General features: G+C 38.5%; 2 protein-coding genes across 6 annotated transcripts in view; one reads left to right on the forward strand and one right to left on the reverse strand.

Annotated features, from left to right (window-relative positions):
• CIB2 (calcium and integrin binding family member 2) overlaps positions 1-12,009 on the reverse strand; it is a 44,023-nt gene extending 32,014 nt beyond the window's left edge. For 2 of the 5 annotated variants that reach the window (XM_032194642.1, XM_032194645.1), the window contains exons 1-3: positions 8,903-8,966; positions 8,683-8,806; positions 5,972-7,002 (exon numbers count right to left, since the gene is read on the reverse strand). In XM_032194642.1, coding sequence (XP_032050533.1) covers positions 5,972-6,022 — 51 coding nt within the window. In that variant the 5' untranslated portion in view covers positions 6,023-7,002; positions 8,683-8,806; positions 8,903-8,966. Of the gene's footprint in view, positions 1-5,971; positions 7,003-8,682; positions 8,807-8,902; positions 8,967-11,833 lie in introns of those variants that run through there. The other 3 variants (XM_032194644.1, XM_032194643.1, XM_032194646.1) reach the window with 3 other exon arrangements.
• IDH3A (isocitrate dehydrogenase (NAD(+)) 3 catalytic subunit alpha) lies at positions 11,137-23,606 on the forward strand. Its single transcript, XM_032194641.1, has 11 exons — positions 11,137-11,252; positions 12,212-12,274; positions 13,856-13,939; positions 15,315-15,429; positions 15,979-16,166; positions 16,426-16,559; positions 17,255-17,357; positions 17,436-17,500; positions 19,656-19,740; positions 19,999-20,151; positions 22,010-23,606. Exons 1-11 carry the CDS (start codon positions 11,226-11,228, stop codon positions 22,091-22,093), a joined length of 1,101 nt encoding a protein of 366 aa, XP_032050532.1. The 5' UTR covers positions 11,137-11,225; the 3' UTR covers positions 22,094-23,606.
• The last annotated feature ends 83 nt before the right edge of the window (positions 23,607-23,689 follow it).

Genomic DNA, 23,689 nt, shown 5'->3' on the forward strand with positions numbered 1-23,689 from the left:
AAACTAATTAGAAGTGTGACAAAGGAACACTGAATTTTTTTTTTATTTTTTTTTTTTTGGAGATAACACAAATCTGCAATTACACGCTTCCTTATGGCTAATTACGACTGAAAAACAAAGCAAACAATTTTGTCCATTGATTTCAATTAGATCATTAACTCGTATAATAGAACTTGATTCTCAAATGTGGCATTTAGGTAGCTTAACTGGTTCTTAAAATATTCTGCAGAATAAAGAGGCATATAGCTGGTGTGCTTTGGTTTTATGGGTGGCTTTGCTCTTGGCTGGTGGTGTGACCTTCTGCTAGTCACACAGTGTTGCTCAAAGCTAGATTAACAGTCTCTGCTCTTAAAATTTCCTTTATAAAACAGCACAGTGTAAAGAGTTTAGCAAAACCAGAACTGGCATTTTATTCTTTGACCTACTATGTCAGGTGAATGCAAGTTTAGGACAAGATGGTAACAGACAAACACAACAGTACACTACCTTGTCTACTAGTCTGTAAGATTTCACTGCAAACTCCTAGATCAGTTCTGCTTTATGTTTAGCTCTACAGGGATTTGAGCAAAAAATAGGAGTAGAGTTAACAGTGCTAAGAATGCTGATTAATCAGCATTAATTTTATGTAATGTACACATACAGAGTGTAATGTGCAGTATTATTCTGGAACTGGACCACGTGTAATTTGTTCTGCAAGATCTACTGGCTATCCCAGAGAGCAGAATGCAGTTTATGAGTTTTAGCAGTCCACTGAATAAAAGATTATCACTTACCACCTTTAGAAGCAAAGATTGTTGTGCATAAAGCACAATTTTCAAATAAAATTAATTGCACATAGAGAAGGACAATATTTATCTGCAGGATGGAAGAGAAGAAAAACCGGATAACAACCAAATGAGAAAAGGGCAGCACTCAAATGTGCAAGTCTATTGCAAAATAGCATTTCATACACCCATTATATTTCTCTTCAATAACAATAGTTGTATAATTGTGTAATTTATGTGCATAATTGCAGAAGGGCAGGATTATTCTGAACCTGCAACAGCTTCATCAGAACATTTTATAAGTAAATAAATAATACAAAACAGTCCTAGCAATATAAAAGTCGCTTCAGATTAGAAGGAATCTCAAACAAGAGCCAACAAGCCACAGATAAAATAAACCAACAAATAACAGGAACTTTAAAAATATCCTCAGGGCAAGATAGATTAGATACTTCTAGCTATATTACTGAGCAGCTTTTAAGAAAATGACAAGTACTGAATGCTGCATTTTAAATATCAACATTTTAAATATATATTTCAGGGGTTTCGCTTATAAAATCACAAATGATCTTTTGCACTGTGACAGAAGTACTCAATGTGCCTAAGAGCATTTAAATGAAATACCAAGAAAACATCACCTTATGAAGCAATCAGAAATCAAAAGTTAAGAAGACAAAAGGTGATGGACAAAACCAATCCTCATATAGGTAGATGCTCTATTATTAATTCTACTCTTGTAACATTTTTACAAGTGCAGTACTTTATTATTTTTGGATTCTAATTGCCATACAAATAAGAGTGGTATAGAGCTGTGCAAGACTGAGGCATCAATATATTTATGTATCTTTGTCACTGTAAATACAAAGTTACTGGAAGCCAATGAGGCTAGCACGAGCCTGGAAGTCGCACATCTGTGCAAGTACTTCAGTAAATCCCAATTTAAATGCTAAAAAAAATATGTCACAATCAGTATCTGCACTAGTAACAGTACTGTTATATGGACTTTTATCTTGAAAAATGCTGGTTGCAGCAGACAATATCACTGGAGATTTTCACATTCTCTTTATTTGTAATCATGTTGCTGAACTACAGCCAGAAAACCCCTAAAATCCCCACCAAGTTTCAGTAAGCAAAACCTGCAGCCACAAGAAATAGTTTGTGTATTTGTACTGAGGCACTGGAGTAGAAACAGCTAGACATAAGGAAGTACTGATGAAGAAGCAAACTGTCAGCAAATTTAATTTGGCTCAATCCGTATATGCACCAAACAGTAACATGAAACCGGAATCAGACTACAAGATAATTTCACAAATGCTTCTTCCATTATTATGCTACTTAAAGTTTGCACTTTAAAAGCAATTCTTTATGAAACTGAAAAGTGCTTTTAGCAGAAGGTCCTGTAGGACCTGTGACAAGTAGGCTTTTTGCACTTTTGCCCCCAAAACGGTACATTTTCATCACAGATCCTGACCAAGTCAAGCACAGCTTTTTAAAAATCCAAAGACAGCTTAATGACCTTTTTTCAATTTATAAATGGCATTTACTGACATATAACGTAACTTTTTTCTTCTGGTTTTGCATATTTCACGATATATAGCCGAATCCCACTTTGACCTGAATTTTAGTACAAGGAAAAAAGTTAGCTAATTGACAAATTCTTGTTTAAAAGACAATAATGTTATTTTTTCAAATTACTATTATTTTTTGCAGTATTGCATAGAAGACAACCAACCAGCATAAATACCACTTTTAGTGCTGTATTAAACATATGGGGAAAAAAAATCTAGTAATTAACAAACACAAAAAGAATTGACTTAGAATAAAAAGAGTAATACCTGGTATAAAATATTTGAGCCCTACATTCCCTAAGTTATGTCTATTAAGGAAATAACTGGAACACAATTTGTATCAAATTCAGACCACCTTTTCAAGTAACTACAGCGAAATCAGTGAGATTGCTTGAGGAGTAATTTGTTCAAACTCCAAGTACAGCTTCTACACATTCCTTATTCAATGTAATCATGTTTCTCAGTGAGAAATGCAGCGCACTCAGGCCAATACATGGACCTGATGTTACTGCTTTGGTTTATGTCTTAATTTTCTCCTGCTCCAATTATCATTATATAGCACAACTCAAGGTAAAATTCCAGGTTAATTTATTTTTCTCATTATGGAACTTGGTATCCAAAAGTTGTCCTGTAGACAACTTTTAAAAGCTTAATTTTAAGATGTTATTTGATTGCTAACACTTACCTTTCCCCTAGTCAGACCTTGGTTAGATTTTGCATTTTATGTAGTAAGACAACACAACAGTCAAGTACTCTAAGGGCACAAGAATAAGCAATCCCTGACAGAAATAATTTTTTTACATGGCTAACATTGTAACGAGGTGAATCTCAGTGAGGAAACAAATGCCTGCAAAAGCCTAACTCCTTATATTTCCCTAACATTTCACTAAGCCTATGCCTATGCAAATTTAAAGAGTTGTCAACTAGAACAGGAGCTAAATAAGTTTCCAGGTGATATGACAAGGTGTTAGAAGATTTGCAAGTTGCCAGTCCTTCTTTAGTTAATTTCCTTCTACCTATTCTGAGTATAAAAAAAAGGAAAACAATGAGAGGTTTAATGTTACTGAGTTCTATTATTAATCTCTTTCAAGAAAAGCTTCAACTGACTCTCCCATCATCACTCTTTTAGGAGGCTAATTAAAACATTCTTCTATTTTAAAACATTGGCGCACCTTGCAGCTGACCACATTTACATTTCATTTAAATACAGAGGTTGTGCTAAAAGGTGACCCTTCAATATGATCATTTATATATTACAAAGTTTTCACGTGGGCATTTCTGAAAAGTTTAAACAAATCAGGTAGGGAGCGTTATTTTATTTCTTTAATATCATATTGATGATCTGAGATTACTGTATGCTAGCTTTTCATGCAGGTGATTTTTCTGCAGCTTAACTTTTACTCCTGAAAACTAAAGTAATTTGAATGTGGATTTACTGTACGTTAAGCAGATTAACTTCTCACTTTTCCATCTTCCTCTTACTATCGGAAGCATCTCCTATGAAACAAGCTCTTAAAACATAACCTGAAAAAAGACTTCACTGCTAAAGTAACATTCAAATGCTGTAAATCCAGAATAACTTGTGTTGAAAGACAAAAATTGTGCAAGTTACCACGAAGTAATAAAATGACTTAAGCAAATAAATTACAAGTCTAACCATCAGGAGAGGGAGTTTTTGAACAGCTTTCTAATAGGTGCTGTGAGGAATAATAGAAATCTATTTCATAAAAAGGATAAAATTGACTCTCTTGCTTCTGACATACTTATATGACTCAGTAACCCTGAGTTCTATGATAAGGAGCAGAGCACCAACTCAGAGACATCAAATTCTCAAGAAGTTGCCTAGCCCCCATTTGGGATAAGAAAAGGAGTAACCCATCTTTCAGTTTAAAACTTATTTTTAAGTATATACCTGGCTGCACACTGGGGCATCTATATGCACAACAGGTTGTTGCAAATCATGTTTTACTAATGCTAATGAACTACAAGTCCTCCTGTAACAGAGAAATCCCACAGGCTGACTCAATCCAATCGCCCTAACTACTGCAAGGCTTTGAGATCAATTACCCAGCATTATGAAAGGCAGGGGCTGCAAAAGCCATTAGAGGAAGGCAATTTCTAGATGAAGAATAATGAATTAGGGATGACATTTCGGCTCTTGCATTTGCCAGTTCATGTCAAGAAGATAACATTAATTACATTTGGATTTTGTTTTGTTTCACTGCAGTTGGGCTCTGTTCTGTGTTCACTTTTACTGGTAGCAGAAGACAGACATCAGTGTTTTCAGAGATCTGTGATTTCCCTCTTGCCTATCTCACAGGGATGTAAAAAAACAAAAAAAGTCTATTGAGAACTTTGGCAACCCAGTCTGCAACTGGTGCATTACAGTGAGAGACTGCTGGTGAGGATGAGATGTGTAAGGAAATGGAAATTAAAGAAGCTGTCATTGTATGAAATGTGAAAATGGAGCAAGAACAATGACAAGTATAAAACCCTGATACCAACAGAACTAGGAAATTAATAAGAATATTTAACTTATGCCTTATTTTCACAATTGGATAACATTTTAGAGCATTTTTAGCCTGTATCCCTAAACTGACTTGATGTGGATAAATACTTACACCTGTGAAATGTCCACGTTAGCACTAACTCCCCCCAAAAATTGGTATTTACACTCGTAGTTTCAACCACAGGGATAGAAGTCAAAGTTCACAAAGGCAAATATAACGTTATTTACTTCTGTGTGCCTTGGATCTGTCCTTCGGTTATCAGGAGAAACTAAATGTTGATTTCCCACACTGTTAATTCTGTCTGTATTTGTCACTTCTTGTAAAAGAACAGAGCGATGCAGCCAGCCCTGTCTGCATCTCAGAACAGGTACTCAGTGCTTCCGTCTTGAGCATACTTCTATTTTCACATATTGCCTCACTTGCTTTTTCATAAACTTGTTCTAAGTGCCCACTGTGCAGAGAGCTTCTCTCAAAGCATTTCAGTAAGATTTAGAGTATGCTAAAACATGAATGAAGACTGGAATCTATTTATTTTCTCGAGGAAAAATGCAGTTAAAAAATTGATGTGACAGAAATAAAGTGCCACCAATAAACTATCCCCAGAAATAAGAAGTGTAATTGTTCTGTCAAGAAAGAAACTACCATCCAGGAGTGAATACAAGCATAAAAATACCTATTTTAGATTTACATTAGGTATATTTCTATGAGTCACTGTTAGAAGTGAAACTAGATGTGTCCTTTTATTTCCCCTCACACCTAATACAGCAAAGTCAGCACATTAAATAAAAATGTTATAGATACACTTCTTCACAAAATGCTCAGTAAGAAGATTGCACCAGAAATTCCCCTTAAGCAAGCTGGTCACAGATTTCACGCTGTTTCCCAGCCAGGACATGAGCGATTTGACGCCTCTGTACACAGAGAAGGAAGAATTAGACTGGGCATATTGAACAACCCACCCTTATAATATAGGTATGGGGAAGGAACAGTAAAATATATACATGCAAGCTAAAGAGCAAATTTTTGTTTGTATTTGCGAAAACACTCTCAAAACAAAAACAAAACAAAAACCCATCAACCCACAAACATGCTGAGGTTACTTCTTTCCTTTCAAACTAAGATATCTTACCTGGTAGGCATCCAGCTGTTCATCAGTAAATATTGTCTGCTTATTACCCATCTTAGAAGAGGAATTCTTCCTTTATGCAAATGCATCCCATTAGAAGTAGCTGGATTCCTCTGTGTTGTAGGCATTTAGAGCATGTATACACTGTGAAAGTGCTGAAAAAATCCCAAAGCCTGCATTGAACTGTTTTTGCCTATTCCTGTCCAGCGAGGAAGGAAGCGGTACTGGAAAATCTTTGCAAAGGCTTGACTTCAGTGTGCCAGGAAGAGAAGTGTTGAAGTCATAGGCAGGTGTCACCCCAAAACAATGATGCCTATTTTCCCCTTTTGCAGACGCTTTTCTAAGTGACATACAGAGCTTTCACGACTTAAAAAAGAAGCAGGAAGCACTTGAAGAAATCAGCTCTCTACTGCCTCGGTGTCTCCTTGCTCAGTCTGCGAGTTCAGGGTGCTCTTGCTCGGCACCTTCACGTTTCAGAACAGCTCTGCGTCACCTGATGGCGCTCGGTAGCGCAGTCATGTAACGCACACGCGCAGAGCGAGGCTAGGAACTGGAAGAATGGAGTAGCAGAGCAAGTGTTTCTGCAGTCAGTCTCTCCTCAGATCAAAGTACATCCTCATCACTGCTTGGATCTGACCTGCTGTAGCATGCTGCCAAAGCGGGAGCCTCCATCCAGCGGTGTTTAAGTGCCCAAAGCATCCTCACAACACCACCGGGTGCCACGTGGGTTCCACAGTAAACATTTGTGTTCACGCTGCAGCTCCATCAGCCCTGGCTACCCAGGGTATAAGCTCGCTACCAGAGCTGCAATACTCTCAGACAGACCAGGAAACGCTAGTATTCCTCTCACATTAAAGAAACAAATCCGGAAAGTTTAATTAAGTAGCTTAAACAAAAGTTAATCTGACTCTTTCGGTTCAGGCAAACAAAGCTGGGAAGAAAAAAAATGCTACCACAGCCTGAAAGAGAGGTGCAGAAAATGCCGCTAGAGGGCTCACAGCATACGTTAAAACAACACGACCCTCCTGTATTTCCTGGAAAGCGAACAAAAAAAGGCAAAAAAAAAAAAAAAAAAGGCAAAAAAAAAAAAAAAAGGGCAAAAAAAAAAAAAAGGCAAAAAAAAAAAAAAAAAAAAAGAGCACGTAAGAGATGCAGACAGGCAGAATGAATAAACTCAGAAACAAAATCATATTATCTAACATCTGCAGAAGGATGAGCTCTTATAATACGAGCAGGAGGAAAGCTGGGTGAGAAAGGATGTGAAGATGGAGGCAAGACCTGTTACAAATAAGCTTCTTCAGCCTGCTCGCTGCCCAGTTGTAAGCATAGGAAGAACAGAAGGTTTAAAAATGTTTAATAAAATTCCTTCCTTTACCTATAGCTCTGCCCATGGTCGTTATTCCTTCAGGAAGTTAGTATATTTAGCATCTGGAGAATTACCTTCTGCTTTTTTCCTACATCTAATGACCCTGACCAGATAATGGCATCAGATAATAGGAGTTGAGTTTACCTTCACATGCAACAAGGAACAAATATTTCACAAAAAAACTGAAAATACATCTATCGTATACAGTGTAATGTTCTATGAAATGTGTTGGGTATGTAGTAAAAACATCCAGTGAATGGGGAACAGTCTCTAAGAGACCATTTATTTAGATTGCAACATTTAGAAATGCAGATTTGATTAACTGTAAACCAGCACTGCCTGGTGCTACTAAAACACAATATTAACATATGTACAAAATTAATTTACTGGGATGAGAATGCATTCAATAACACTTGTTATTAGTGTTAAGCTAGCATCAGAATTTTATCAGTGACAGAAATGGACACTACCAACAGAATACATTGCAGCAGTTTCAAAATAAGAAAAAGCTACACTAATAAGGATAACACAAACTGAATGACTGACCTCCAATCAGATCAACAGTGCAGCAAGCATCTATTCAAATAGCACCCACTTGAATCAACCATTTGCTACCTGGCCAAACTGACCTTTTAACTAGTCACCAGTGTTTTTTTTTTCACCAATGTATAATGGCGTTGGATTCTTCTTCTGTTCCAAAAAATTACCCCCAAGACAGAATATAAAGAAGAAAAAAGCAAAACATACAAATTAGAGTATTTCTATTTCAACAAACTTTTTGAAACTGAAAACCACCACCCATAATGGCCCTTTGAGATTAAGAACTTTAAGAACTTCCAGAATGTCCCAGTTCTTACACACCCTCAACTCTGAATAAGTTGCATCACTGGCTTTAGTGATTAACCATAAAATTAAGCATGTTTCTTACTCATGATCTGGTGCTACTGAAATGCACCGACTAGCAGCTGATTGCAGTCATATCAGAACAGTACATAGTCAAGTGATCTGTGTGAAATAGCATTCCTTTCGCAGCTACCTGATTCAAGCTGCCTGTCTATGCAAATCAGATTAAATATAAATGACCAAACTATCCTCAACGCCATCATATGGAAGTGAATCAACATCAAAGATGGATTGGGCTCCCTATCTTTTAATCTTGTGATTTGGCATACTTGAGAGTGTTATTACAGTGGTAAGACTGACATCTCATTTCTTACCTGCTGTTATATTCTTGGCTTCTTGGTCCCACTGTATCCTAAATGACACACATCAGCCAGTCTTTAGAAACCAAAAATTAAAAATAAAAGAAGAAAGGCTAAACGGAAAGCACCAAGTATATACGACTTACTTGTGGATACAAAGCAGGCTAGAAGTAGAGTTCCTGAAGTTCACACATTCCTGTTTATTCTTTTGCACCCTCTTCCCACTCTGTCCTCCTCCACTTTTCCATTTAAAAATGCTTTGGTTTCATTCTAACATAGAGAAAGTACGTAAGAAAACTAGTATGGCTGAAAGGGATGATTGCTTTAAAAGTTACAAGCTCTTGCTTAAAAAGAAAGACAACTTACCAAGGCAATGGCACCCACAGAGCATATGGACAGAAAGCAAACCGTTTCTCTGCATATTCTGAAGATTTTCAATTGTTAAATACAATTAAAATGCACAAGATTTTTTTTATTTTTTATTTTTTTTACAATAACTTCCAAATACTGGTTTTTGAGGGCTCCTGTATACTAGCTAGCTATTTCTCAAGTGTGCTATAGCGGTATCTATATTTCATCATGTAATGATCTTGCTACGCTAACCAGGTAAAATTTCAAGACAGCATAAAGCACAAACTCTTTTTCACTCCTATCTCCTCGTATATATCAAAGCTCAGTTAAATTTTTCAGTTTGCTCTTTTTCACTTCTTCTGTTTGTATTTTTCAACGATTAGTGTAATCTGCTTGTTGAGCGTTAAGCCATATTTACTCCTAGCATGTTACTGCCACAAATCAATACTTCTCTATATACACAGCAGACTCTAATCTTAATGTTATCAGTGCCAGTTTTGCATCACTTCATGGTATTTGAATTTCCCTAAACTGTTTGTCAAACGGACTGATTGTAAGCTATTTAGCAACACACAACATATACCTTACAAAGTTGCAAATTAAGTTTAATGAAGAGGACAAAATATATAAACACAGTAGTCTTGCCATTATACTGGCTATTACAGCAGAGATTGTGCTTACGTAGCCACTCCTCATCTATTTCAAAAATAGAATTAATAGATCAGAAAATATACTATCAACCACATACGCCAGATTTAACATTTTATATCAAGGCAGCTGTCAGCTGCAATTGCTTAACACCCATGTAAGGCTGCAATCTGACCCCAGCTGTAGGGACTTGCCTCCACAGCCCAGGCAGCTGAACAGATCGTGCTCAGTTCTGAGTCCCTTCAGTGTAAAGTCTTCTGCTTTGAACTGTTGCTAGCTGTGGTTGCTAAACCAGGTGACTTTGCTCTGATTTATTAGTAGAGGTCTAGGTTTAACAGCCTCCAATAGATAGGTCATCCTACCTTAAATTGCCTCTATAAATTATACAGCAGGAATTTGACTGTAGTCTAAGAATGAAAGCTCTTATTCCTCCAAGGAAGATCAAGCTACTGTGAACCCTGGCCACGTTACCTCTGAATGCCTCATTCTATGGAGAATTTTCGCATCTGCACACAGTTAACAAGCTGCATATGAGCTGCATTCACTCCCAAAGATCACCTGCTATAAACTTTGTAAGTTTTCATACACAGATACAACCAGAAGTTAGGCTTTAGACTGGGGAAAAAAAGAACCCGCAGGTTTTTGTGCCTATTATACCAAATACACCAAATCCCCTCCTGCACAGATGTTTCCTTGCAAGTTACCTCTCCGTAAAGTTCCACCCTGCTTGCAAAACGGTTTCAATCCAAAAGGGTAGCCTATACATTCAGGTTGTTGCTACTTGCCAGGAGTTAAGCTAGGGTAGAATATTAAGAATTAAAAAGTTACCAATTTCCTGAGGAGACATTTGATAACAGGAATTCCTTTAAAGTAACTCTCAAAAGAATGAGGGTAAAGAAACTACTGCTATCTCTACAGAGGCATCTTTTGCCTAGGGAAAATAACTGGTGTTTTTATTACTGTGTTGTTGGGCCCTTCTCAGAAGGGATGCACAGCAGCCACTCTTGTGCATCTTGCTTGTTATTGTGGTGTAATTAGAGTAACACCTACGCTGCTCGGGGCTTTAAATCAAAGCTGACACATTCGTTTATTCCTATAATTAACTTCTTGAACTCACAACAAAGCAGCTGGCATAAATTGTGTGATAATTAAAAAAGTAAAATAAAAAAAAAAAAACGTGCACACTCTGGCAGTACTGTTATTTAAGACAGCAGAGCCTACCGTGCCGCAGCAGGCTGCCTCCACACAACCGTTTGCCAGTAGGCCACACGGAGGCTGAGGCGATTCCCCCATCCCCCGGGGGGTATCCAAGCCCCTCAGAGGCCGCTACCCCTCGGCTGGACGTGCCTCCACGCGGTGCCAGGCTCCTAGGGACGCTCAGCGCCCCCAGGCACCTGCCAGCAGCGGCCTCTCCCCCTCACCGGGAGCGCTCGGTACCCCTCAGGGCCGCACCGGGGGCTGAGGGGCTCCAACCACGTTCCCCCCCCCTCCCCACCGCCGCCACCACCTCAGCGAGACCACCGCGAGCGCTGGGCGGGAAACTCAGCGCATGCGCACGGCGCTGCCGGGGCCGGGCTGCCCGGGGCGGGGCGGGGCGGGGCTCGTCCCGGTGCCGGTGCCGGGCTCCTCCCGGTTGCGGGCGCTGTGGCCGTGCCTGCGGGGCCTGCTGGGGCGCGGCGCCGGGCGAGCCATGGCTGCAGCCGCGTGGATGCCCGCGGTAGGTGCGGGGCCGGGCCGGGAGAGCGCCGCCGGTTGTGCCGGGCTGAGGGGGAAGCGCGGGGCTGCGACTGCCGGTTCTGAGGGGAGCGCGGGCGGGCGGGCGGGGAGGGGAGGGGGCCGCCGGGCGCTGCGGGGAGACTCCCGCTGCCGTGACCTTGAGGCGGCCCGGCCCGGCCCCGCCAAGATGGCTGCGCCGCCCGCACGGAGGGAGGGATGGCGGGGAGGGTGGCGGGGCGGCCGGGCACGGGGCTCGCGCCCTGAGGTGGCACCGAGCCGCTCCCGGCGCCGTGCTCGGGGTGTGCCGCAGCCTCCGCCGGAGGCCCGGTGCCCGCTGTGCCCGTCCGGGGCCCGGCGCGATGCGGGGCCGGAGCCGCGCAGGCAGCGGCTGCTCTCGCCGTGGTGAGCGTGGCCGTGCCGCGTGCCTCGGGAGGAGGCTTCCGCATCCCGCTGCGGCACCAAGGGCACGGCTGCGGGGTAAGGACTGAGGCACCCAGCGTGCCCGGCAGGAGTCTGCACCGCTGGAAAGCAGCTGTGGAAGCGAGACCTCAGCACCAACGTACTGCTGCTGGTGGAACAAACCTTCTGCTTTGCGATCTTAAGCCTCGTTGTATCATCTCCTCAGCTGGAGTTATTGCGGCTGCTTCCCCGGTGTGTGGCACCTGAGGACTCAGGCTGCTGTGCAACGGCTTCCCCGCACCTCCAGGCACGGAGCGGCACTGCGGCACGGCGTGCCTGTCCCGGCCTGACCCTGCTGGGAACACCCGTGCGCGGAGCTGGGTACACTGCTTGTGGGCAGCTTGGCAAGGCACCAGCTGCTCGCTTTCGAGTTGTGTGCTGGTTTGAGACTGGACTTTAAAGTGACAGGACTTTAAAATGCATGGTCGCTGCGCTATCGTTAACTGTTTAAAATCCCTTTGGTGCAATAAGATAGCAGCCTCTTGTTCTGTGTTTCTGCAGGTTTCACGATTGCTAGGTGCTTTCAAAAACCAAAAACAGGTGACCAGAAGTTTTGGTAGTGCTGTGAGTATGATAGTACCATTTCCTTTTTCTTTTAAGAAGTTTCTCAAGAAAGAGCCCCAGAAATTGACCTTTATAAGATTGCTGCTATTAATTTTATCTTCTCAAAAATAAGGCCAGAATAAATGAACATACAGGCTCCTAATGCCATACTGGATGTATATTGGTTAATCACTGTCTTTGGCTACTTTATATAAAAGAGTAAGTGCTAATTTAAAAGACTCTACTAAAAAAAAAACAACACCTTTTCCCAAAATATGGATGTCATAAGCCAGTCTTCTGAAACTCATTGGGATATAGGCAAATTAGGAAGATTGTTGAGAAGCTTCTCATCTTTATTTTGCAGACATTCTGCTACACGCTGGATTTACTCTAAATCTTGCTGCTTTTAGAGTACTTTGCGTTTACAATTCTGCCTTTTCAAGGCCCTCTTTAATGTACTTTAGACACTGGCTGTGTATTTCCCTGTAGACGTTTTACTTTCTTTTTGTGTGTGTTTGAGGTGCCCACAGGCCTTTTTTCAGTGAAGATGGCCTTGAAAACTGCTCAGACAGAAGCAGGGCTCAGAACCACTGCATGTACCCTTAAGCAGGACTTAAGTTTAAGGAAGAATCGTGGCTCTTAACTCTAAGTTTTCTAGAACTGATGGTGGAGAGAAGAAACTGAAGTGTAGCTTGTGTCTTACACAGTATAGGAAGTTGTAGAAGGTAAGGCTCCTCCAGATCTGCTTATACCACATTATTGTTTCAGATAAAACCTTCTGAAATTCTGAGTATCCTCTTTGGAGGAGGATGGCAGCATATCTTGCCATTTGATTCTAGTTGGGATTTGACACGTAATGCTGTATCCGAGCTGCCTTTTTGTAGGTAGTAATGATTCCTTACAAAAATATTGGAAATATATAAATAAAATCAAGATTTGGGGCATGGAGGATGAAAATAGCAATCATCAATATATTTTTTTAATCAAAGCAGAGTACTTTATTCCTCTGTTATCCAGTGAGCCTAGGGTTTGTGATTTTTTTCATCAGTTTGAAGATGACAAAGGAAAGAAAATTGAGAAAATCATGGCAGAAAAATAACTTGACAGGATTAAAAATGAGTGTGCATTTTTTAGAGAACTGCTTGAGAAGTTTAGATATGTTTTTGTTTTTATTTTCTATAAGCTTTTCATAAATTAAGCCTTTCCTAGCACGGGTCAGTATTACATAGCATGTTGATAATACTGGAGATGTATGGAAAACATGACAGTGCTGTCTCCTCTCCAGTTTTCAAGAAGAAAGCATGTTGAGATCACTTATTTCAAGGAGCACTGAGCAGGAACCTGTCTTTCAAGTTAAATCTGTGTTCTAAAATAAGAACAGTAGGCAAATCTTCAAAAAATTCTCTTAAAATGCTTGCACGCTCCCTTTGAAAAAAAGCTTGTCATTCTTGCTTCTCTGTTCAATACTGCTACTCTTCATAGTGATTTTTGGTAACTCAAACTTTCTTTTCTAGTAGTTACTTGGTTTCTGTAACTTATGAAAATGTTTCCTGCATTGAACATAGCATTCATTAGCTGTGCTACTGATATTTCTTTGCCTAGGTACAAACAGTAACTTTAATCCCAGGAGATGGCATAGGACCTGAGATTTCTGCTGCTGTGATGAAGATCTTTGATGCTGCCAAAGTAAGTCTACTTGTCTTGCTGTGAGCACTGTAGCTTTAACTACCACAACAGACGTTATCTAGGTTATAGTTATAAATGTTTTTAACTTCCAAACGATTGAGTCATGTTTAAGCTATTAAAACTTCTTGGCAATACAAACAGTCTGAAGCTTCAGATGTTAAAAGATAGTATTGCAATATGGCAGTGTTTGAAAGTGTTAGCTGGCAGAGTAGTAGTGACTTGAGAGCAAATGTTGCACTTAAGTTCTGGAAATGTCAACTCAATGTATCATGTGAAATCATCTTGTTGAGGTAGCAATCCTGAGCGACTGACAGGACATTCTTTGATCCGTTGTGACTTCTCAGTGCAGATCAAAGCATATGTGAAGGGAAGGAACTATTTTATTATTAGAAACCTTACTGCAGTTATTCTGCTGCACTTTTAAATTGCATTCACCTTTTGTGATAATGAAAACAGTCCAAGAACTGTTTTCCTACTTATCCCAGGAACTTCATGAGAATTTGTATCGTTTGCTTTGAATAAAATAGTGCTCTTTCCTGAAGAGCTGTTAAATTGCTCCCTGTTAGCAATAGTGTCAAAGCATATTCACTTTTTGTTAGAACTGTCCAACTTAGATTTGGAAAAGGTGAAGTTATCTTTAATTACATGTGAAAGCTTTTAATAGCTATGGCTGTTTTGGGGGAGAGAGGCAGGAGGTATGGCAGAGTAAAACCTACCTTTGTGTATGAGTGCAGGTTTTCAGTCCTTACTCTGATCTGTTCATTTTCAAGGAGATTCTTTTTCTAGTATGTTAAGCCTAGATTGGTTCTGTTTGCTTATGTAAGACCTTGCACCTTTTCCTTTATGGCCTTCCCTGATGAACAGGTGGCAGCTTGTTTCCTATTAGAAGAATCCCATGGTGAACGAAAATTCAGAAAGCACTGTGGAACACTTGCAGATTCAATTTAGATAACAGATATATCCATGTTATGCACCGTCTTTCAGGCAGTTTGTATGATCAGTTCTCAATGAATTCCATTTTCAGATGTCTTGTGCCTCTTGAATACAGGGAACTTGAGAACTCTTTAAAGGTTAAAGGAATTAGCATGTAAATGCAGTTCTCATGCTACCTGTATATCATTACTAGGGAGGCATCTTGTGATGGTGAAATTTGTGCTGGTATAGTATACTGATCATACTATTTCATTTGCAATTACTTGTGTTTTAGAAGTTCTTATTTTCAAGTTCAAGCATCTAATGCTTTCTGTCACTCACCAGAGAAAAAATGTTTAGGAAGGTTTGGACAAAATTCCTCAAGCACCTTGTTGTGAAAAATAAGCTAAAAGTGGAAGCAAAAGTCTTGATATTGAAGTTAACATAGAGAAAATGTGTTTAGGCTCCTATTCAGTGGGAAGAGAGGAATGTTACAGCTATCCAAGGACCAGGAGGAAAGTGGATGATACCTCCGGATGCCAAAGAATCCATGGATAAAAACAAAATGGGATTAAAAGGTACTTGGGGTTGAACACAAAGGTATTAAATATTGTTTTATGGTGAGTTTGGTTTAAAGCAAAAATCCTTCATCAGTAACATAATATAATGGCTAACTCTAGGGGACAGTCTGTCAGGTTGTCTTCTGTAATCTTAAAACAGTTCGTCGTGTCAAAGCTGTGTCACAGACTTTCTAGGAAATATGTTAAAGGTGGGCAGTACTAAATATCAACTTTATACTCTAAACAGAATGTATTTCCAAGGTAGTTGATTTACAACAGAATGTAATAATTATACTCTCAATTAATAGTATCTTCATTTCAGTAAAAACCTTTTATAAGAACTCCTGTTCCACGTGAATGAGGGAAACAATTTGGCCTTTGAGCAGCTGATTTATATCACTCTAGTATTCTTGATGGCACAGAGAATTTCTGTGGCATTTCGGTGTAAGGGTTACAGAGGAATTTGGAGTTCCTCTGTCAGAGTGCCACAGAACTTTACCTAGAGTTTCAACTCTGAAATTTGTGGAGTAGTATTATTATCTCATTTGTCTTATTTCTTGCATTCAGGCCCTTTAAAAACCCCAATTGCTGCAGGACACCCATCAATGAATCTGCTTCTGCGTAAAACCTTTGACCTTTATGCAAACGTACGTCCCTGTGTCTCAATTGAAGGATACAAAACCCCTTACACAGATGTAAACATTGTCACGATAAGAGAGAACACAGAAGGCGAATACAGTGGAATTGAACATGTGGTATGTTGCTGGAAGTGTTGTATTTCTGGAGGGTTTCTATGTTTTGTTAATAACTTTGCCCATCTCAGTCGTTTCTTACTGAGAGGCTGAGTGGTGTTTTTTAAGTTCTTTACCCACAAAAATGGTCTTTTATTGTGGTATGCATTGTGCAGACTGTCTTGCTGAAAATTCTGCTATTTTGTTGTTCCAAACATTCATACTATTGGTTTGAAAAAAATAAGCTTCTGTTTCTACTAGCAATGCAACTGTTGTCTTTCAGATTGTTGAAGGTGTCGTGCAAAGTATCAAGCTAATCACAGAGGAAGCTAGCAAGCGTATCGCAGAGTTTGCTTTTGAGTATGCCAGAAACAATCAGAGAAGCCACGTTACTGCTGTACACAAGGCAAATATTATGTATGTTGAAACTTCCTTTTAAGAACAACAAAAAATAATAGGCTTTTATAAACCGCTTTAAATTTTCCTCAAATCTCTAACATTAATGCTAGCAGGAGTAAGTAAAATGTTTGAAGTAAATGCCTCATAAGTAAAATGGACAATATTGACCTACTATTAATAGGTCTGGAGTGACCTATTAATGTTTGTATTCTAAATCTAATTGTAAGACTAATGTTTGTATTAGTAAGTCTGTGGGAGTGCTGTGACTTTCTTCCCACAGCTCTTACTTTAAAAATAAGCTAAAAAAAAGAATTTAAAAAATGAGGATGAAAATAGCTAGTGTCCTTTGTAGCTTCCAAAGCACTTCATAGTGAACTGAGTCACACTGCACGTGATAGATAGTACATGTCACCATCTGTACAAATTTAGTAAGCCTTTAGTAAAAGAACAAGGGAATTAACAAGGGTTTGGGAATTAATGCGTGACAGTCAAACTACTGCTCCAAAAACATTTTAGATGGGAATACAAAAGGGTTAACTTCTTTGACTGTATCATGTTAAAAACGTTTGTATTTAACATAAGGGATTAATAGTCAGCAATTAGGTGTCTGCACTCTAATGTTTTTCTTTATTTAAATTCCTGTTGCATGCATTCTTTACCTCAATATATTGTTTACTTTTCAGTAACAGCCGTATTCTCTCACTTAATTGCAGGAGAATGTCTGATGGGCTTTTCTTGAGAAAATGCAGGGAGGCAGCAGAAAACTGTAAAGATATTAAATTTAACGAAATGTATCTAGATACTGTGTGTCTGAATGTGAGTATTTATCTGGTTTAGTTATGGTTATTTTTTAGTTTACTTTCTTAGCCTTAATAAAAATATACTTCTTTCTAGATGGTTCAGGATCCGTCACAATTTGATGTGCTTGTTATGCCAAACTTGTATGGTGACATCCTCAGGTATGGAGATTTTGATTTAAACTAAATCAGCATGTAAAATACTGTTCCAGAAAGTTAATCCGGTTACATGCCAGCCAGATGAGTGACTGTTTTTTGCATCCAGAGTTCTTCATGTTGTGGTTTAACCCAGTTGGCAGCTAAACACCACACAGACTCTGAATAGGAAGAAAGGATGGTATTATTACACTAATATTATTACTATGTAGTTGGAATGAGCTATATGACAAGAATATGCATATTACTAAAAGAAAAAAGTTTCTGCAGATAAAGGCTAGGAATATTACTCAAATGGGGTTTGGTGTAGGAGAAATTCCTCCAGAAGCGTGAAAAAAGTTAATGACTCAAATTGTAGCACAGAATGCTTGGGTAGACAGTAGGAAAAACTTGCTATTTTTAAGCATTAGGAAAACTTACATAAGATGACTGTGGGAATATCACATTTAAAGCAAGCTATCCATAGAGGCAAATGATTCTGAAGATTGAAATGTATTTTCTCTTACTATCCTACCAGCTTTTGGGGTTTGTATTGTATTTTTTTTCACTTTGAGATTAAATTTCATATTTAAAAAACATTTCTACTACAGTTACTTGGTGTCCTGAAAGCCAAGTCAATCAGCAGACATTTTTCTGTTCTGTAAAAATGTTTAAGTAGAATGTAAACTCAATTACTACTGCTTAGTAAAATTAAGTATCTTAATCTGAACTTTTCCAGTGTATAACAGAGCACTGCTTCTCTTTGCATGTCCAAGGAGAGATTGAAGAAAACAGCCTTGGAATTTGATTAAAAGTTAAAATGACATTAAAATGACAGCTTAAGTCTTTAAGTTCATCTCCTGTTTTCTGTACAGATGAGTGTAAAAGTAACTGATGCATAAGAAGAAATGTTCATTCAGCTTTTCTTAAGATGGCATTCTCCCTCTGATAAGGATATCTGTCACCTCTAAGAAAAATCAGACTCCAAGTAATGCTTCTTGTTTTAAGAACTGGTAGAGGAGTCCACAGGGCGCTCACAGCAGACGTTGCACTATTAATTGCAAGATGTCGGATCAGTTTGAGTCCCATCATCAGTACTATTTCAACTTACTATACCTAGTTCAGCATTGCCAGTTTTAAAGTTCTTGTGGAAATTCTGTCAACTTCATACTTCCAAAAAGCTTCAATAAATTTGAGTCTTTCTTGAAGAAGTGCACTTGTGTCACTGGAGAAAGTCACCCCCTGTGCTTTTTTAAAGCATGAGCATAATGCCAAAGGTTTCTTGGCCTGAATAGATACAGAAGGAATCTCCATTCTGAAGCATTAAATACCTTAAGTTACAAGTTTAGACTGTATCCGTTTTTTTTTCTAAACTATAGTTGATCAATTTAGGTTAATTTAAAAGATAGTTCTGCAAGCTCATCCAAACTTCTCTGCTTTTTATTCATCTACTAGGTACCTTGTAGACAACAAAACAGTGTGCTAAAATATTAGAGTTTTAAGAGCCTTATCAGTTTTTTCAGCTTTGAGGGTAGAGAATGAAAACTGTAGGCAGAGTTGGTTTGTCCTTTCCTATGCTAACTTTGGAGGAAAATACATGCAAATTACTAATGTCTGATGGTCTGCTGATGTTAGATTTATGACTTTCAGGCTGTTCAGTAAAGAGAAGGGTAAAGCCAGTCTTGTGCCACTTGGAACATATTCCTTAAGTCTCACACAATAAACTTTACTAGTATTTCCTTAACTGAGCAAAATTATTCAATTTTTTCTAGAAAGTCTTTATATACAGTAAGTGGTTCTGTGGCTTCTTCAAGGGAAATAAGACTTAGATGTGTACGTATGTGTAGATAGTACATCAGAATTTTTGGTAGTTCTTGAGGCTGTTACAGATTTCTTGTGCTTTGAGTACCTTTTGTTGTGCCTGTGTCTTAATCAGCTTTATTTTACTATTTAGAATTTCCTTTTTGTTATTCTTTATTGAAACTTCTCTTGCTAGTAGTTCTGCAAGTTCTTAAATGTTCCAGTGGAATACAAGTGGCTAACAGGATCTATACTTTCATAATATTATTCTTAGACTGTCTTGTTAGAATGTTGTCAAAATAAAATGAGAATTAACAAAGCTATTTTAATACATTGCTGGGAAACAACTATGTGGAAAGAACTTGTGGATTTTTTTTTCTAGTGACTTGTGTGCTGGATTGATTGGGGGTCTTGGAGTAACACCGAGTGGGAACATTGGTGCTAATGGAGTTGCAATTTTTGAATCGGTAAGTCTTCTTATTAGCGGTCTAGTAGTAATAATAATTTTGTCTCAACTTGAGAATCTAAAACTCCCATGACACATAATGTGACTATTAAAGTAGAAAAATTTTACTCAAAAAACAGAATATGTATTACACACAAACTTGTGTATGTTCTTTTATGGACTATTTGTTCAGTTTTAAGTTGGTTGCATACTAGAATTAACTAGGACATTTTTATCAACATAGTAACTTTGTAACAGCAAGGTTCACTCTTCTTTTTAGGTTCATGGAACAGCACCAGATATTGCAGGAAAAGACTTGGCAAATCCAACTGCCCTTCTTCTGAGTGCTGTAATGATGTTGCGTCATATGGGACTACACAAGCATGCCACAAAAATTGAGACAGCTTGCTTTGATACAATTAAAGATGGAAAGGTAACATGAAGATGTGGAAATACATAAAGTGAATTAAAATAATATTTTATCATAGCTAAACTTAGAACATCAACACCAAAACAGCAGATGCCCTGCTTTGCTGGCTTGAATCTTGAACAGTACCACAACTGTTCTCTTATAGTAATTATGTTACCCTCAGTGGTATCAAGTTTGCTCAGCTCACTATGAGGGATACTCTGTAGCTCTCCTTGTGTCTCAATTTCCACTAGCTCTAAAACTAGAACTGGATCTCTGTTTTTCATGAAAGGGATTGGACATTCAAGTAGCTAGTTTTACTTTCCTTGTTAGGCCTGTAATACATTAAAATCAGGACCTTAAAGTGAAGTATGCTCATTTGCCTTTTACAGGCTTAATCACTCATTTCAGTTCTGACTGTAATACTTCTGCTCCTATTTTTCAGGTCACTTATTTTCTTTTTCACTCCTAACTACTTTGGCTCCTTTTTGGATTACTAAATAACAGTTAAGGGCAAAATTATATCCGGTATTTACCTTCTCCCTTAACACTGTATGCAATTTCCCTTGGGCAGTAAACTCTCTCCAGATTCCATACCCAAAGGGGATTGGGGAGGAGGGGGGAGGAAAGAGTTCTGCTCTAAATCCTGACCTGAATTTCTGCTCAGAGTTCTTTTGGTTCACTCACCTGCTTTGACTTCCACCTTTTCAAAACAGAACTGGAAAGATCCCGATGATTCTCTTTAAAGAGGATTAGTATTTAGCCATGCTAGTGCAGTTATCTGGGGCAAGAGCATGAGAAGCTGCTTTGTAATTAAAAGTAACAAGCATGCTTAAACAAAAAGCTGTCATCATTTCATAAGTGGTCTGTTTGCAGCTACCTTGCTGTGTGTAGGAGCCAGTTAACAAACAAACAAACAAAAAACTAAACTTACAAGTGAATAAAGAGGTGCTCCTGTAAAGTTTCCATTTACTGCTCTGGAAATGAAATTCTCCATCTGCAGGTCAGTAATTCTACAGAAGATAACAGTGCAAGTTTTGTGACATGGCTACTTGTTTACTAGTCGCTTACGATGTTATGATTACATGCTCACAGTGGAGAGAATCTTTTTAAATTGAAAAAAGCATAATGCAATTAAAATGACAAGATTCTAAAATAGTAACATTTTATTGCCTCTCATGCTTGCTGTTTCTTCCCCACCCCAAGCTATTTAATTGGGATCTGTGTGTGTGTGATATAAGGGGAGAACTAATGATTTTTAAATTACCTCTTAGACTGCTTTAATCTGACTAGGTTGGACAAGCAATGTTGCCCACTTTCTTAATTATTATTTTACAATCCTCATGCTGGCAGACAGGAGTTGTACTTGAAGAAAGTTTAACTGTCTGTTTTTCCATCTCTTAACTAAGCAAACATGAGACAATTGTTAATGTGCAGCATTTTGAGAGCTGTCCGTGTGCTTTTTCCATGTGGGGTTCCTTGGAAAAATAACCCCCCAAAAAACATTACTGACTGATACTCTTAATTAGTTAGCTTTGTGCTGAGTCCTCATATATGAATTTTACTTCCAAAGGACAAACTTGTTAAGGAAAAAAAAAGTTAATACTTAACTTGAGAGCGTTGGCCAAATTTGCTTTCTTCCTGTAGTTAAGACAAAATCTCAACTGAGATAACAACGCTCCATGTTCGTACTCACTTTTCTCTACCAGCCTCAGTTTGCATAGTTGTTATTGATGAAAGCTATATGGAATGCAGAAAAACTCATATGTGATGTAGTCTCTCATTTGTATTCAGTACCCATGTACAACATGTAGAAGATAAACTGCAGAGGCAGGACTACCCCCATTAAATGTTTTATTAATACCATTTTTTCTTCCTTCAGGTCTTGACAAAAGACTTGGGAGGTAATGCAAAGTGCTCAGAATTCACAGAGGAGATCTGCCGCAGAGTACAGGACACAGACTAAACATCTCATACGGCTTGTAATAACTCTGAGAGGATGCATCACAGTAGTACGTTGTGTAACCTGGTATCTATATGCATATAACTTTTGTCTCTTAAGAGAGCAAATGTTTTAGGAAGGGTCTCTTCATTAATAAACTTAGTCCAAATGGCTACAGAGGATACTTGTGCCTGCTTTCGTTTGTTTCTATGTGGTGAACATTTTCATGTAAGTGAACTGTTTTCTTTTTTTGTAACTGTCTACCATTTCAACTAGCTGGTTTTCACTTTCCACAAAGCAAATTTATGTGAATATCATATTTACAGAATCAGTGAATTCTAATAGCACCTTAACTCTTAAAGCCTACTTTTATTGGTCTTATTGAAACTTAAATGGCAGATTTTCAGCCTAACAGTAGCACAAGATAACCTTTATAAAAAGAAATGGGTATGAAATAACAGCAATGTTGCATTAAAAGCAATGAAAAAACACTTCCAGATGGTCTGATTCATGAAATACAGCTTTGCCTTTGAAAGTCATGAATAAAGAAATGCAAAAATCTAGAGATTTAATTTATGTACATAAAGAAACAACAAACCAGCTAGGTGTGAGAACTAATACTAACAGAAAGTTGTTTTTCACATCTGTACCAAAGTTGTTCTTAAATGTTTTCCTCTCTCAAGCACAGTTTAATTTATAACAGAGTTCTAAAGAGAGAAAATTATAAAAACTTACTTCTGCCATATATTGTGAAGGAAAAGTACTGACTTCGCCAATTTATACTAAATATTTTATGGCTTCTGCTGTATTGCTTTTTTGTGTTGTACTTTGTTTTTATGCAGTGTATCTCATTGCACTGACTAGTAATTTTAGTCTATAAACTCGGAATGTAAGGGACTGGTCCTAAAGGGATTAAGACAGAGGTAAAGGCTTGGCTCTGGTACCTACATTTCAGAAATACATTTCATCCCTATTGGAGGGAATCTCAAATTCTTTTTTCTTACTGCTTACTAAGCCCAGTAAGCATAAAAGCACCTTTTTTTCCTTCCCTCCTTCATCACATACAAGTCCTCATAAGTCACTCTGACCGAGATGTCTTAGGGTATGCTTGCCATTAGCATATCCTACAAGAAAATGCACATTTTTACAAGTCATGGCTATAGCATGGGATTATACCTAGTGCCAGAACCAGACTTCTTAAAGCTTTATTCCGTTAATAGGTATTACTCCTCTTAGTTACTTTTCAGTGAGACTGTTTAGGCTGGTTGTTTCAGACTTGAAACTAGTTTGGGTAATGTCTGTCTTCTAGCATTGCTCTATATAGTAAGCATCTCAGCTATTTTATGCCACCTAATGCCATGGTGGTAGAGGGACAACAAGCTTTATTCCTTATGCACTCTGCTTTTGGTGAATAGGATGACAGTTCCTTCTATGTTTTGCAAGCTGCTGGCTGTGTTGTTTCCTTTAATATTGTTTAAGAACTCCTGAAGTACCATTACGCACAAAATAGGGAAAAAATAAAGTTTTCCAAGTCCAATTGCTTGTTGTTTTTGTAATCCTACGTTGCTGTCATGCCTCATGTATTGATCTGATTGTTGGTACTTGCAACAAACTTAAGTT

The sequence above is a fragment of the Aythya fuligula genome, chromosome 11 (genome assembly GCF_009819795.1).
Source record: "Aythya fuligula isolate bAytFul2 chromosome 11, bAytFul2.pri, whole genome shotgun sequence".
NCBI lineage: Eukaryota > Metazoa > Chordata > Aves > Anseriformes > Anatidae > Aythya > Aythya fuligula.